The 16,149-nt window shown below is 37.0% G+C and overlaps 1 protein-coding gene across 2 annotated transcripts in view; it reads left to right on the plus strand.

Moving 5' to 3' along the window:
- AQR (aquarius intron-binding spliceosomal factor) overlaps positions 1-16,149 on the plus strand; it is a 58,324-nt gene that overhangs the window by 20,196 nt on the left and 21,979 nt on the right. For both annotated transcript variants that reach the window (XR_008577311.1, XM_054826991.1), the window contains exons 17-24: positions 423-601; positions 2,462-2,629; positions 3,053-3,222; positions 9,013-9,254; positions 10,895-11,038; positions 11,608-11,677; positions 14,282-14,392; positions 15,991-16,100. Coding sequence is in view for 1 of the 2 variants with exons in the window: in XM_054826991.1 (XP_054682966.1) it covers positions 423-601; positions 2,462-2,629; positions 3,053-3,222; positions 9,013-9,254; positions 10,895-11,038; positions 11,608-11,677; positions 14,282-14,392; positions 15,991-16,100 (1,194 nt within the window). In the remaining variant the exon portion in view is untranslated. The remainder of the gene's footprint in view (positions 1-422; positions 602-2,461; positions 2,630-3,052; positions 3,223-9,012; positions 9,255-10,894; positions 11,039-11,607; positions 11,678-14,281; positions 14,393-15,990; positions 16,101-16,149) is intronic.

A 16,149-nucleotide genomic window follows, 5' to 3' on the forward strand; every position in this document is an offset into this window, starting at 1 on the left:
CTGGTTTGTGAGAGGTGTTACTGAGTATTCTTGAATTGACATCTGCCACGTTGTTATCCTCTTTAGATTTCAGGGGATCATTTGGTTGGCATGATATTTCTTATACTCAGTAGTTGCTTTTTGTTATCTGCCCTTTTTCTTCTCTCTCTGTGAGTTTGTGGCAGTTTTTTTTGTTTATAATGCCTTTTGCTTCTTGAAATAGAAGAATGAGTCAGTTCATGTTATGCTTCAGTTCTAAAATGCAGGATTATATGAATCTACTTCAGTAGCATGTAAAATTAAGACTTCTACTTTTGTCTTAAAGCTGACTGTGAGGTAAATTGTTTCACAGTTTAAAAAAAAAAGAACTGAATCTGTTATCAGATAATGACTAACAAAACTTTGGTGTTTGGGATTTTTTGGGGGTTTTTTTTTTTTTTTAGGTTATCGGAATACGGAGGTGTGGTCTTTGGTGGATGGGCTAGGATGGCGCAACCCATTGTCTCTTTCACAGTGGTGGAGGTGGCAAAGCCCAATATTGGTGAAAACTGGCCCATGCGAGTACGAGCAGATGTTACAATTAATTTAAATGTCCGAGATAACATCAAAGATGAATGGGAAGGTACTTACATTCTTTGAAATAAGGTCCTTCAAAATAAGTGCTCATCAAAATACACTTTGATGCACTCTTATTTGTAAGAAAGTTGGGGGGTTTTTTTTGGTTTTTTTTATCTGTGCTACAGATTTGCCAATCTTAATACACTGTTTAAAAGTCAGTTATTTCCAAGTCGAAGAAGTGTATACTTCCCTAAAATGAAGATTGGAATTATTAAAGTATTTACATGTCCATTGGGAGTGGAAAGTTTACTATTTCAGACTGATGTCATTTGGTTTGTAGCTGTAAAAGTCTGCCCTTTATAGGGAATGTGGACAAGTAACTTAGCATTTTAAATTAAATCTATGATTCTATGATTAATATGGATGCTAATAATGTCATACTGGGAGAAGTAGTGGGGAAGGTGATATCTGTCTCATACACAAGTGGAGAGGACAGATTTTGAGTTAATTCAAACCAGTACATTTTAGTAGTTTTCAGTATATTGGAATGTTGTTAGGAAGTGCTGACTCTTATGAGTATCCGCAGGCAACACGTCTTTTGCTTGGGGAATTGAACTTTAGCTGACCATGTTGGCAAGTGGCGTAGGAGCATGTATGTGCACTTGGATTATCAGTAAATGTCACTCCCTTCTCTTTTGTTAGAGAACCCTGTTAAATGTGCTGAAGCTACCCACCTGTGCTGCGATTACAGCTCACGTAGCACAAATGCCAAAGCTCGAGCATGTGATAAATAAGCAGATACAAGTTTGGGAATGAAGATTTCTATTAAAGTAGAAAAGCTAGGAGGGTGGCATAGACTTCACTATACTGAAGGTAGCTATATAGTGGTGCACCTAGCTTTTTAAAGACTGTAAGAGCCTCTGTGATTTCAAAAGCGGTAATGCTTTAACTTAATCAAAATTGACATGAAGAATTTGTTGAATTATTGCCTGCCATAACAAGATCTTGATGAAACTGCTTTAGATTTGATAATATCCGGAGAGTAGTGAGAAATTATTTGTTTTGTATGAAAAATGCAGCGTGTGTTTACTAAGTTTTGAAGGTGTCTTAGAACTGTGAGAATCTCTAGGTATACTGGAGAAAAGGAGTAGTGTTCAAAATTACATTAGTGAATTGGTAGGGTGTAATTCAACAAGGATGAATATCAAGATATTAACCTTAAGCAAGAGCAAGTCACTGCACAAATGCATGTTGGAACTTGTTAGGCAGTAACTCTGCAAAATGAAGAGTCAGAGGTCATCATCGCTCAAAAGCAAACGCGACTCCATGACAATATGTTACTGCTGAGGGAAAAGGAAAAACGCTCAACCAAGTCATATCAGGATTTATAAACTGGAATGTAATATGGAAAACAAGTAACTTGGTTAAGTGACCTTTTACCCTATTAAGTAAGTTACTTTAGTTATGCCCAGTTCTAGACACTGCACTGAAATTGTTGTAAAAAAAAAAAATAAAATTGGAGGTTAGTGCACAAGAAAGCAATGAGAATAAGAGATTAATGGCACTCTACTTTTGATGTAAGACTGAAAATATCTAGGTTGTGTAACCTAAGTAAGATTATTGGCAGAAGAATAATCTTGAAATAGTAAGCTTGTTGTCATGAAAAAAGCAGTCAATTTTTCCTCTTCATATCTGAAGTCCTAGCAGATATTGGTGTGCAAGAATAGTGGAAAAGATGACAATATTGTATAGTTCTGTATCCTCCAAGTTAAAGGCATATTTTGAAACAGAACACATTATTCTCTTAAACAGGTGGGGTTTATTTAATAGTAATTTTCATGTATTCTATTGTGTATATATATTAAGGAATGGAAAAGGAAAATGGCATTCAATCAAATCACTGAATGTTTCTTTTTGGAATCAGGTCTGCGTAAACATGATGTCTGCTTCTTGATTACGGTACGTCCCACACAACCTTATGGCACCAAGTTTGACCGACGACGACCTTTTGTTGAGCAGACTGGCCTGGTGTATGTCAGAGGCTGTGAAATCCAGGGCATGTTGGATGAAAAAGGACGTGTTATTGAAGAAGGTATGATACCAAAACTTGTTTGAAATATTACTTTTTTTTTTAGTAACAGCCTAATCATTTACTTGCTCCTCTTTTAAGCAATGCTTATTGAATTAATTGCCTACTTGAAAAAACAAATCCATTCCATAAGCAGTCCTGAGAAAGGTCAGCTAATTTCCTCTGGTAAAATCAGATGCAATTAGATTAATTAAGTAAATCCAGTACACTTTGGTTTTAGGAATAAAATAGCTTATGTTCAAAAACTCTATTAGAAAAGGGGTGAAAACATGAAATAAGAGTATTTGTAATGCCAAGCAGAACTTGGTTTCATCATATGAATCTGTCTAAATTTAATTTCAGGACCGATTATGGATCACTTATTTGAATGATAATCTGCTTTTTGCACTACTTCAAATCCTAATCTTACTGTTTAATTACGGACAGGACCTGAACCCAAACCAAGACTTAAAGGGGATTGCAGAACATACAGAGTATTTCTGGACCCAAATCAGTATCAACAAGACATGACCAATACAATCCAAAATGGAGCAGAAGATGTTTATGAGACATTTAATATAATAATGAGAAGAAAACCAAAAGAGAACAATTTCAAGGTAAGGCACTGCTCATTGACTCTTAGGATAAGAGTTTGTCTGAATATGCCAGCGGTACTGAGAAGCGTTCATTTTAGATGCGTGTAGTTAGGCTTTTTAAGTGGCGTTGGATCACTTCAGGAAGTTAAAGCCTGTGAGCTGGTGATAACTTCCCCCTACAACTAAGTGTTGAAGTGACTGAAAATCAGAACAATCCTGTTTCACTTGAGTATATAATAAAAAATTAGTTTATAATTTCAGTCTTTTAACAGGGTAGCCTACAGATCAGTTGTATTTGGCCTTTTTGGCTCAAAGGAGTATGTGGACCGTTTTTGCTATCTGATGTAATACTGGACTGTACAAAAAGGAGGAGTAACAAATCAAAAGGTGGAATCAGAAAAACGCATTAGCTATTGGGAGCATCACTGGATCAGTTTCTTATTAGGCTTTGGAGGGTGTCAGACAAGATTTTTAGCACTGATATATTTGATAGTCCTTATAGAGATTGTATGCTAACTGGAGCTTTGTAGATTGAATGGTGCGCTTTTTTTTTTTCCTGCCCCGACAGTCTTCACACAGTTGCAGTGTGCAATTCTTCGGCATTTTACTTCCTTGGGTATTCATTGTCAAGAGAGCCTTCAGGGAATTTGGTCAGAGTTCAAAATAAACCTGTTGCTAATGCATTACAATATTGTCTATAAGCAAGATTAAAATTATGTACAGAACTTCAATTCAGTTTTGTATATAAATTCAGGAAATGTTATTTTTCAGTAAGCTTATCAATAACAGCTTTCCTACCCTCTGTTGAAAGCCAGAAAAGAAAGTTTTCCAACAAAGTCGCAATGTGCATTTGAGTTTCTAGAATTGTGAATTGACATTAATTTACCTTTGACCAAGTGGTCTGTGTTGCCTTTAGTAAACTTTTTTGATCAGGTGGCATAATTACAGAATCATTTAGGTTGCAAGGCAACTCTGCAGATTATCTAGTCCAAGCCCCCTGCTCAGGCAGGGTCACCTGCAGCAGGCTGTCCAGGACCATGTCTAGTTGGGTTTTGAATATCTTTAACAAATAAGAAACCAGAACTTCTCTGGACAACCTCTTTTAGTGCTGAATTGTCCTCAAAATAAAAAAAGTGTTTTCTTGTGTTCAGATGGAATTTAACATGTTTTAATTTGTGCCCATTGTCTCCCGTCCTGTCACGGGACACTATTGAGAAGAGTCTGGCTCCCTCATCTTCATTTCCTCTTATCAGGTATTTATAACATTGATATGATACTTCCTAAGCACTCTCTTTTCCAGGCTGAACAGTCCCAGCTCTCTCAGCCTGTCCTCGTGTGAGAGATGCTCCAGTCCCTTAATCATCTTTGTGGCCCTGCACTGGACACGCTCCAATAACTCCATGTCCCTTTTTTTCACTGAGGACCCCAGAACTGAGCACAGTGCTCCAGATTCAGGGAAGGGATGCTACTCAGAGGGACCTGGAGAAGCTCAAGAAGTGGGCCCATGTGAACCTCATGAGGCTCAACAAGGCCAAGTGCAAAGTCCTGCACGTGGGTCGGGACAACCTCTGGTATCAATACCAGCTGGGGGATGAAGGGATTGAGAGCAGCCCAGAGGAGAAGGACTTGGGGCTACTGATGGATGAAAAGCTGGATGTGAGCTGGCAACGTGCGCTCGCAGCCCAGAAAGCCAACCATATCCTGGGCCGCATCAAAAGAAGCGTGGCCAGCAGGTCGAGGGAGGTGATTCTGTCCCTCTTCTCTGCTCTTGTGGGACCCCGCCTGCAATACTGCATCCAGCTCTGGGGTCCCTGACATAAGAAGGACATGGAGCTGTTAGAGTGAGTCCAGAGGAGGGCCATGAAGATGATCAGGGGGCTGGAGCACCTCTCCTATGGAGACAGACTGAGAGAGTTGGGGTTGTTCAGCCTGGAGAAGAGAAGGCACCAGGGAGACCTTATTGCAGCCTTTCAATACTTAAAGTGGGCTTTTAAGAAAGATGGGAACACAATTTTTAGCCAGGTCTGTTGCAATTGGACAAGGGGTAATGGTTTTAAAATAAGAGGTTAAATTCAGACTAGGTATAAAAAAAGAAATTTTTCACATTGAGGGCAGTGAGACACTGGAATGGGTTGCCCAGAGAGGTGGTAGATGCCCCATCCCTGGAAACATTCAAGGTCAGGTTGGACAGGGCTCTGAGCAACCTGATCTAGTTGAAGATGTCCGTGCTTATTGCAGGGGGGTGGGACTAGATGACCTTTAAAGGTCCCTTCCAACCCAAACTATTCTATGATTCAGCCTCAACAGTGCTGAGCAGAGAGGAAGGAGCACCTCCCTTCACCTGTTGGCAACTTCCTAATGCAGCACAAGATACTGTTGGCCTTTTTTGCTATGAGGGTGCATAATCTTGCATACCTGAAAATATTTCTTGTATGCATGTTCAATTTCTTTGCTGTTAAGGTAATTTAGACCTTTGAATCTTTAATGTTCCTTGAGTTTTCCATTCTGAAAAAGCAACATTAACGAAAAACTGCCTTTCTTCTGGTGCCTTAAAATATTCCATTGCATAATCAAAGTGATTTTCATTTTAAAGGATTCTGCAGCAAGTTCTGTGCAGATGGATAAAGAGGGAGACAGGAAGACTTTGACTTTTTCTTTTCTTGTATCTGGAAAGATGCCTCTGGAGTGAAACAGTAGTTTGTGGTCTGCACAGAGCATTCTGGTGCCATCCAGCTGTGGATTGGTATACTGGAAATACTTCATAGAGAGTCCTTTATAACTTTAAAAAAAAAAAAAACCAAAAACAAACCCAAAACCCCAGAACTGATTGTTAATGTTGTGTGTCTGTGGCAGGTTCATTTTAAGCACAAGTGCTCTCTGCCAAAGCCTGTTGGTGTGCCAGCACTATAGGCTTGTTTTTTATTAGTATATGTATTTGCTTTTGTGTAGTCAGGAGGAAGGGGCTGCAGTGAATACTTAAGTTTGCTCAGAATTGCTCTTAGGTGTGAGTGTGGCTTTCAAATTTGTACTGTGTACTTGCAGATAATTTACAGGCAAATCACAATGCAAACCATTCTGTGCTGGTTTTTAATTAGGTGTCATACACTGATTTGTCAAGACAAGCTAAGGTATTTCCAGATTTATCACATCGTTACCAGTTTGGGTGCAAGCATTCTATGTGATCTGCAAACCTTTCTAATTTCAGCTGGATAGAAGAAAAGAAAGTATCACTGTGATTTGTGTTCATAGTGTATTGAGCAGATAGAAGGTGGCTTAAAGTTTTAAGCTGAGCTTGTAAGAGAGAAGACAAGAGGACACTTGTGCAGTCTTAGTAAATTAAGCAGATGTGACAGCAGTGGAAGTGCAAATACAATGTGTTTGCTGGAGGTGGCACTGCTACGTCACTACAACTGGTCAGCAGTGTTAGTTCTTAAAAGAACTAATCTTACTGGTTTTACATGTAAAGAAGTTACTTTTGAAAAGCTGAAGCAAAGTTTTTGTGATGTAAAAACAGCACATTAACTGTGAGGGACATATTTCTTAAACTTTCTCTGAGAAATTGGTCATCTAAATTTAGAAATACTACCTGAAGTAGCCACGTTTTTCTGATTTTGTGCTTTTCTTAGCACGAAGGTATTATGCTATGCTTAATGTACATTTAAGACAGAAACACTTTTTTATATCTGTAACAAAAATATAAATATTCTTAGTTAATACGGGACTCATCCATCAGTATATCTGGGGCCTCTGAAGTAATTGGAGGACCTTCAGGTATCAGAAGTTAAGTGCAGGACCTCTCTGGTCCTGCAGGTCACATACTAAAATGTTCGTAAGACCAAGAGCAAAAATAAATATTGGAGTGGTTTGTAGGTATCAGGTAAGTTTCTTTGAGCCATCTCCTTTATTATAAAATGAGGCTTTCCAAGTGTTCAGTTGCCCATTCAGTGAAACCTTTTTCATCTATTTCAGTGGAGTTTCCTGTATCTCAATTTGTGTCCATTGCCTCTTGTCCTTTCGCAGGGCACTACTGAGAGGAGCCTGGTTCCATTGTCCTTACTTCCTCCCTTCTTTTTCTTTTCTTTTTTCTTTTTTTTTTTTTCATACAAACCAATAAAATTCACCACCACCCCTTGAGTCTTCTCTTCTTGAGGTCAAACAATCCCAGCTCCTTCAGACTCTCATATAACAGATACTCCAATCCCTTAATCATCTTAGTGGCCCTTTGCGGGACTCTCTCCAGTATGTCTGTCTCTCTTGTGCTGAGGAGCCCAGCACTGGACGCAGCACTCCAGATATGGTCTCACCCATGCTGAGTAGAGGGGAAGAATCAGAACCTTTATAGAGGTTGACTGTTTAAGAAGGAATGATGACTGGATTACTTTGATTCCTTGAATGATATGACATAAGCAGGAGAAGGGCAGAGATTCCTACCCTTTGGAGTTAGATCTGTAAATTTAGACTATTAGAATAAAATTCCGTACTTTACAAGATCGGCATTTGAAAGGTCTGTATAATATCCTGATGTGGACTGCTGATGCAGTATGTTTGCCATCTGTTTGTGTCCATGTTTGATGGTATGGTAAGTTGGGGGATTTGGAAATCAGCGCAGGTTTCATATCCTGTGTTTCTTCTGCTGAGGAGCAGGTGCATGATGTCCTAATACTAAGTTTCAAGTACTGTGGCTGTCAAAGACTTACCACTAAAGTAGCCCTTTAACAGGAAGACTAAAGTTCAGCTACCTCTTAGTTAAAATGCACACCCTCTGTACAAGTCCAGTGTTTGGAGCATTGGTGTTTTCATGGGAGGGGGAAGAGAGAGAAAATACTGATGTAACCACAGATGAGTAGAGAGATTAATTTGAGGGTGAAGAGCAAGCTTTTGGAGGGAAACTTTAGCTGGCTGCAGGGATGAAATTTACATGGTTAAAGGAGAAACCTTAAGCTGCATGAGGGTGTTCTTGAATTTATTAGATTTCTAGTAAGAACTTTTAGGGTAGCTGAGGCATTAATTTGCCATACAATTGTGCATTACCTTAAATATGATTTTTGTGCTAGTCAAAGTAAGGAGCAATTGTTTTAAAATGCCCTGTGTCTGTAGTCTTCAAAAAACCTGACATAAGACTTACCGTTGGTTGCTTCCAGACATTGATAGCTCAAACAGTATCCGCAAAACTGAAATTTTTTAGAATACGTATGCGGAAACATGTTGGGGACTGTGTGGAGTCATCAGTTGCGTTGCTGAATTAGTGAATTTATGTGGGGAAGGGGTTGAGAAGCAAGGATGGTGCGCTCCAGGATTGTACATAGAAACCCAGTGTGCGCCAGGACTATGGTTAACCATGCAGAAGTTTTAATGTGTTTTTGGTATAAACAGCATGACCTTATGGAAGTCCTGGAGAAGAACCTCAAGCAGAAATATGCGTAGCTATTGATAAAACATGAATTTGTTCACTCATCGTAAAACCAGGACACTAAGCTGGGGCGATAGGATGCATTTTGTCTTGTTTATAGGTTATTTTGAACTATGCCTTTTTTTTTTCTCCTCTGAGTGTTCTGGAATGAAAACTTTACTGATAATTATGGGCCTCTTTACTAACAGGGTAGCTTAAGAATTACGTGGTTTGACACTGGTGTTTCGTTGCATATATATACGCAGTATATATATTGACTCAATCTAACCAAACACCTGTCAATTAAAGACTGTTACGTGCTAGCATCTTAGAATAGACTTGATTAGCCTTCAGTATGTCATATTTTCTTGGTAAAAAGTCAATCTTCACAATCATATTTGTTCTGTTTTTCTGATTTTCAGGCTGTTCTGGAGACTATTAGAAATTTGATGAACACAGACTGTGTGGTTCCTGACTGGCTGCATGACATCATTCTCGGATATGGAGACCCAAGTAGTGCGCACTATTCGAAAATGCCAAATCAGATTGCAACTCTGGATTTTAATGATACTTTCCTGTCCATTGACCACTTAAAGGCTAGCTTTCCTGGATACAATATTAAAGTGACTGTTGACAATCCAGTTCTGCAAATACCCCCCTTCAGGTGATCTCAAAATTTCAAGTACTCCTGGTGTGGTATTCTTGCTGAAATACGTTGTTAGGTGGAGTTGAGTTCAGTGATTGAAGGGAGGTGCTCTTTCCTTTAAGAAAAGATGTTAATATATTAATATAAAGATTTAGATAGGTATATAACAGAGGTGACTATACTACAATTAGTCTCAGGACCAGCTTCTGCTCTACTCTGTACAAAAATGCATCAGAGCATTGCTTGTAGATCAGCCTATTGAATGTATGGGAAAAGCAACAGTGTGAGATAGAATCAAGACACATAGTATTCACTGCTGCATTATGGTATTTAGCCTCCTTTAAGTTCAGCCTAAAGGTTTTTAATTACATAGTTTCCTTACATATCTCATCAAAGCAAGCAAAGAACAACAATTTCAGCATCAGTTAAAATTTGAGCTTTTAGAAACACCGTTCAATCAAAATAAAGAATTAAGTCTGAAATCCCATATTGCTTATTTTAGAAATAGTTTCTGAAATAGGATGCCTACCTTTCTGACCGCTAAATGTTTTGTTTCAGTGGTGCCGTTCAGCATCTTTAGACTTGACGGTTCTGTCCTTCCTGTTGGACCTCCTTGGACTTTGGCAGCTGAGTTTCACAGTGCATAGTGTTGCAGAATAATTTCTTCTTTTTTTCCTTTTAAGTTAATGAGAATTGAACTATGTTTCATTTTGAGGAATAGATTTGACTGGGGAGGGAAAGGATGGCTTTCCCCCCTCACCGGTCAGGTCTTATCATGGCTAAATGGAATCTTGAAAAGCAGGGAGGTAATCTTCCATGCTTTTTTTAAAACACTGCATGTAGAATATGTATGGAGAAGGCACTAACGCTATGTAATGATACGAAAATAGTCTGAAGGTACCAAGACAAGATACCACACACAATTTCCTTCAATGAACTAGTGTTCGTTTTCAGTTCATAGATTAAAATACAGATATTCTTCTTTATGAAGAGCCATTGCTCTTCCTGCTGCTGCATTTGTCCTGTAAAGAGACTAAGAGATTGTTGCTGTTAAAGATGTCTGCATTGATGTCTCAAGATAATTGGATAGCCATTGGAATTCCTTCACCATGATTTGTTTCTGAATTAGAGAAGCTTGCTAATACATTATACAGAGGACTATAAAAAAAAAAAAATGGAAATTTGAGGATAAAAGGTTTCATGTGTTGGAGCAGTTTAGAACACTGACATATCTTGGGTAAGGAAGAAAAAAGTGTGTATCAGTTCTAGAACAAAATCAAGTTATTACTGCTGAACAGACAGTGCCGGTGGCTTTCTATTATAGCTTTACTCCTGTCCTTTCCATTTTCATTTATGAACTGTTTGCCTTCAGTGTTTTTCCAGCTGGCACTCAGCACTGCTCCTGGCTTTTCAAGCTATGTAAAGAGCACTTTTGACATACTTTTTGTCAAATGTACTTTTTTTTCTTTTTTTAAATAGGCTTCATCAATTTGGTTGTCGTTCCTTTTCCTTATCCTCATTAATACTTTGTTGTCTGCAACTCTTGTTTCCCCGTTGTGTGAAAGTTTGTCTTAATGGTGACAAAAAAATCTTTATAAACTTCTAAGACAGTCTGGTATCATAGTGAATATGTTGAAGTCTTAAATTATATATTACAGGATAACTTTCCCAATAAAGGGAGGTAAAGGAAAGAAAAGAAAAGAGGATGGGAATGAAGAAAAACCTGAAGAAGCTAAAACACTGATTGTAGAGCCTCATGTCATTCCAAACAGGGGACCATATCCATATAATCAACCAAAACGGTAACAAATGGATGAGAACTTACTTACAAATGATAACAATTGCATACCAGTTTATCTTCAGAAATACTTCAAAATAATATTGCTGATTATAAATGAAATGTCATTTTGATTTCATTACCAAAAGAAGATTTGAGTATGAGACTGTTTTGTTTTATATTTAAATCAAACTATTCTATTATCCTCTCTCTATTAAAAACTTCCCTTGAAGAACAATGGGAAATACTATCTGTTAGTATTGTGTCAGGACTTTGAATATTAGGAGAGTCATACCTAAATAGTTTTACAGCATTCTCAGCAAATAATAACTAAAGACCGATGATGTTTTAGATGGGATGATTTTGTTGTCACGTGGACAGCATGCTTTACTGTCTTGCTTAGAAATTGCAAGATTGTCATGTCTATAACGAACATATTTGTAATGATGGTTTAATTTACATAAAAGTTTGCAAGCATGTAGTTCTGGAGAAACATGTAGCCAATTAATTTAAATCGAACTTGTTAAAACAATTGCTTTTATCAAAACTTGGCAAAATCTATCCACTCTCTGATCTTCTTTTGCTTTGTTACAGCAATACTATTCAATTTACCCATACTCAGATTGAAGCTATACGTGCGGGAATGCAGCCTGGGCTAACTATGGTAAGAATATTTTTAAGGATTTTATACTCTTAATTATTTTATTTGATTCTGGCTTTAGGTACATTCAGTAAAAAACCAGTAATGCCTATTTCTGTAGCCTTGCTGAGATCACTTCTATTAATAGTTTAAAAATATGAAAAACTAACATACAAAGGTTCAACATCTTCCCATCTTCACAAAATCACACAGAAACACATTTGATCTCTGTATAACTGTATCCTGTGTTTCAGTGACTGAAGACTTTCCACAACAACTGAATTTACTTTTTCAGTGGTTGGATTGCTAGTTTTAGACTGCAAAGCTTTTGCCATGTCTGTCATTTTTGGCTGGTTTAAATCACTTGCATCATTTTTAGTTTGATCTAACTCCATGAAAGGAAATGGAAGTCAGTCATTTGTCTTCAGGGAGCTTTTTTTTGCAGTCTTGTGAAATGTAATGTGTAGTCCTTTTTATCCTGCTGACTTCTAGAACTAAGAAGTTAGAAACCAAACCAAAGCTGTAGATTTGTTACGAAAATAATTTTTGATCAGTGAATTTCTGCAAATGTCTTTAAGGTTTACAACTCTCAATTAGATTTTGACTACAAGTACCTGTCTCCCAATGAAGTACAGTCTATCTTGGTAGTTACTTGGAATATTTGAATTACTTTTCTCTGATACTCTTAATTTCTTCCTAGTCTATATAGGCAATAATGCTAATTTTTAGGGGTTTTGTATTGGTATTCATTAGTTCCATACTCTACTCCCCTTCCTCCTTATGTTTTACCACTCCCTACACACTCTGTAGCTAGCACAGAAAAGATGTATGGCAAAGGAAAAAATAAACTTCCATGGAATTGTATGCCTTTTGTCTCTGCCTGATTAGGTGTGCTGAAATTAGTAGTGTCATAAATGTGTATAGAAGTTACCCAAATTCTTGGCAGTGTTTTTGAGTATGGTATGTTTTCTAGTGGAACACAGCAGAACTTTCTGGTTGTTGATAGAATATCAACTCTAAGGTCTATTTAGAAATTAAAGCTTTTTTTTTTTTTTTTAATGCTGTGTAAATGTCACAGTGACAGATGCTTTAAATTTTGTCATTAAACAATGTTGGAAGAGTTTCTTTGGAATAATTTAAACTGCTAGGTTTTACCTAATTAGAGTGTTTGTCTAAGAATACCCACACCAGTGTACAGAAGTATTGTTTTCTATCAGTAGTATTGTCAATAGGAAGGAAAACTGGGAAATTAAGATCTTTATTACCATTTTGTAGTATATAATTAACACACAACATACTGGAGAGGAGGTCTCTAAGTCACTTTTTATTTTTGTCTTATTTTTTTAAATAGTGTTGTATACTGTTTACTAGTATTATTTAATATTTGTTGAACTTTTAATGACCTTCAAATGCAAGCGTATAATGCATTATAAACTACCATCTGCCTTGCTTTTGGAGGGCTTTAAAAAAGAAAAGTAACTTCCTATGCCTGGTACTCCATCACCTTTCATAAATACTTGAGATGATGATCGTTACATAATTCGAACTTTTCTACTAAAACTGCATTTGCTGATTTTTTTATTTTTTTTAAGAGGTTAGAGAATGAGAGTCTGTTATGTGAAAAACAATGACAAAGTCAGCTTTTTGGTTTTGAAGATTTTTTTTTTTTTTTTGGTACCTCATCCAGTTTTTTTGTGGAGAGAGAAGGCAGACAGAGAAAACACTGATGTAATATAGGCCTGTGTTATTTTCTGTCGTTATGTCATGTCATGTATTTCTGTCAAGTATTTTTGAGAAGTACAATCCTACTTGCTTTTGAATCCAGTGATCGGTGACGTTCTTTAAATAAAGCAAGCATGATTTCATAGCAACTGGTAATTTTATGTGTAGATACGTATGAAACCTGCTATTCTGTGCTTCTTAATGCTGAACAAATTACTTAGAGATGCTTTATAATACTTGGATACCTTTATAATGTCTCAGATGTTAATTTTTGAATGTTGTTGGTATAATTGAGCCTATAAAAACATTAACTGTTGGTATCACTTCTATATCATCAGTTATAGATTTTTGAGTAAATAAAAAGAATGGACTTGTTTTCTGATCTTTATATCTGCCTCACCGTATTCTTTTTCAATGATATGTTTTGATGCTTTTTTTACCATTTCCTCTTTTTAGTCTGTTCTGAGGCTAAACAGCCTTTTTTTCTCTGAGGTCTGATTTTTATGGATTATGAAACAGAATAGTATTTCATATGCAGGTTTCCCATATTCCTCTTAGACAGGAATCTGCTTAACTAATCTGAATTAGTCTTTCATGATATATTGTATTTGGTTTTGAAGTTTACAAAAACCAGCAAGTAATTGCTGGTTTACCGTATTTCTCTTAGGCAGGAATCTGCCTTAACATTGGGCTAGATCTTTCATGATGTATGTACCTGTTCTTGAAGCTCACAGACGCCAGCATGCAATTGTAAATGAAACAGAAGGGGTTTTTGCTGTTAATGTATGATGTCAGTGTCTTGTGAGATTGTTCTGGGTTTTTTCCAACTGGCTATATTTTTGTATTGTGCAATATTCTGATAAATTGTTGATTTTTTTGTTTGTTTTTATTTTGTTTTGATTTTAGGTAGTAGGACCACCTGGTACTGGAAAAACTGATGTAGCAGTCCAGATAATATCCAATCTTTATCATAATTTCCCAGAACAACGAACTCTTATAGTTACCCACTCTAATCAGGTAAAGTGTTAGTCATGAATGAAATTTTCCTGTATTTAAAATCAAGAAGAACAGCAGGTATTGAGATAAGCAGGTTTGGGGTTGCAGTTGTCTCTTAACAATGAAAACTTGAGTTCGCTTCTGTGCAATTCTGCCAGTTTCATAATGTGAAATTAAATTTTTGAATTTCAATTTTGTAGTTCTGAGCTATTTATCAGAAGTTTTCAATATATTTAACTGGTTGGGGATAGAATTTAGGAAGGATTTTGAAAAAGTGTCTGCGCAGTTTTTACAGTTGCACATTCACTGCATGCCTGCCAGATTTTTGCTAACTAGCTTTCTCAGGCACTGGTTGCTCTGTGCTTCATGCTTCTAAGGGAAGTTGTGAAAGGTATCATGGCCTTTTCAGCTGAATGCTTGCTTCCTATTCATAAGTGATGGTGTCTAGCTGCTAATTCTCAAGCATATATAAAATAAGAATAATAATGATAAAAGTTTTAAAGATTCTTAGTCTAAATCTGCATCTGGTTTGGAAGGATTTGTTTGGAAACCTGGGTCATCTATTTCCTGGTCTCCCTAATTAGCCTATCCTATCTCAATTATGAGCTATTTTAACTGAACATACCACAAAAACATTTAATCTTTTTCCATCAAACCAAGATCAGCCATTTACGGTATAGATCAAAGAATGGTGGAATGGAATTCATTTTGGTGAGGAGTTGCAACCTGGAATAATACAGGCCATTGTACAATGGGTTGTGGGAGAGTAACAGGTAGTGGAGTTGAGAGAACGGGTTGGGAGCACGTCTGTTGGGGAGAAAAGGAAGGAAATAATTTGAGGCAGGTAGGAGACTCTTCTTACCAGACAAGACTTATAGGAGAACATGAACTTGAAATTGTACTTCAGGAAATAAATGATATCTCAGCAGGTTTCGTTCCCTGTGCCTTGACACTGTACGTGAACATGTTTGCATGACTTCCAACTGACTTGAAGTACAAGTGATGCTTGCTTATGTTCGTTCTTAGTTTCATAACTTGGTGATCCAGTGCTTACAAACTTACTCCTTTGAAATACACTGAATTGGACAGTCGATATTAAGCTGTTAGAGAATTGAAGAGCTTAAGGCAGGAGACGTAGCACATCTTCAAGTTTAGTTCAGCAAAATTTATTTATCCATGTGGAATAGAGTCACAGCACCTGCCAGTTAGAACCAGATTACACTCTTCTAATGTACACTAAAAGTTAAATGGTTTAAAGTCATCTAACAAAATCAGTGTTTTCAAAGTGTGCTTCTTGAGACAGTTTTATAAACTGATAGCTTTATCAACTAAATTAACTAGGTGATAGAATCAAATTTTAAAATTGTTTTAAAATGGTAAAATCAAATGTAATTTCTCTATAAAGTATGCAAATACAAGAGTTTTAGTAGGCTCGTTGCCCTGTTGTCAAGATTAAGAGCTCTAGTTTCAGGATTAACTTCATGTTTGCTTTGGCTTCGGTTTATACCAAAATAGGCATAATTTCCTAACTGGCTTACCCCTAATTCTTCAGTTTTTCTTTGCAAGAGCCTCTGAACTTCTAAAAACTACCTTTTCTCCTGTTCTTGTCAATCTTTTAGGCCTTGAACCAGCTGTTTGAAAAAATCATGGCTCTAGACATTGATGAGCGTCACCTCCTGCGTCTGGGTCATGGAGAAGAGGAATTAGAGACAGAGAAAGACTTCAGCAGGTGAGAAAGGAGGTGCTAATGATAAACTCGCTTGCATAAACATTGTAGT

This window comes from Grus americana, chromosome 5 (genome assembly GCF_028858705.1).
Source record: "Grus americana isolate bGruAme1 chromosome 5, bGruAme1.mat, whole genome shotgun sequence".
Taxonomy (NCBI): domain Eukaryota; kingdom Metazoa; phylum Chordata; class Aves; order Gruiformes; family Gruidae; genus Grus; species Grus americana.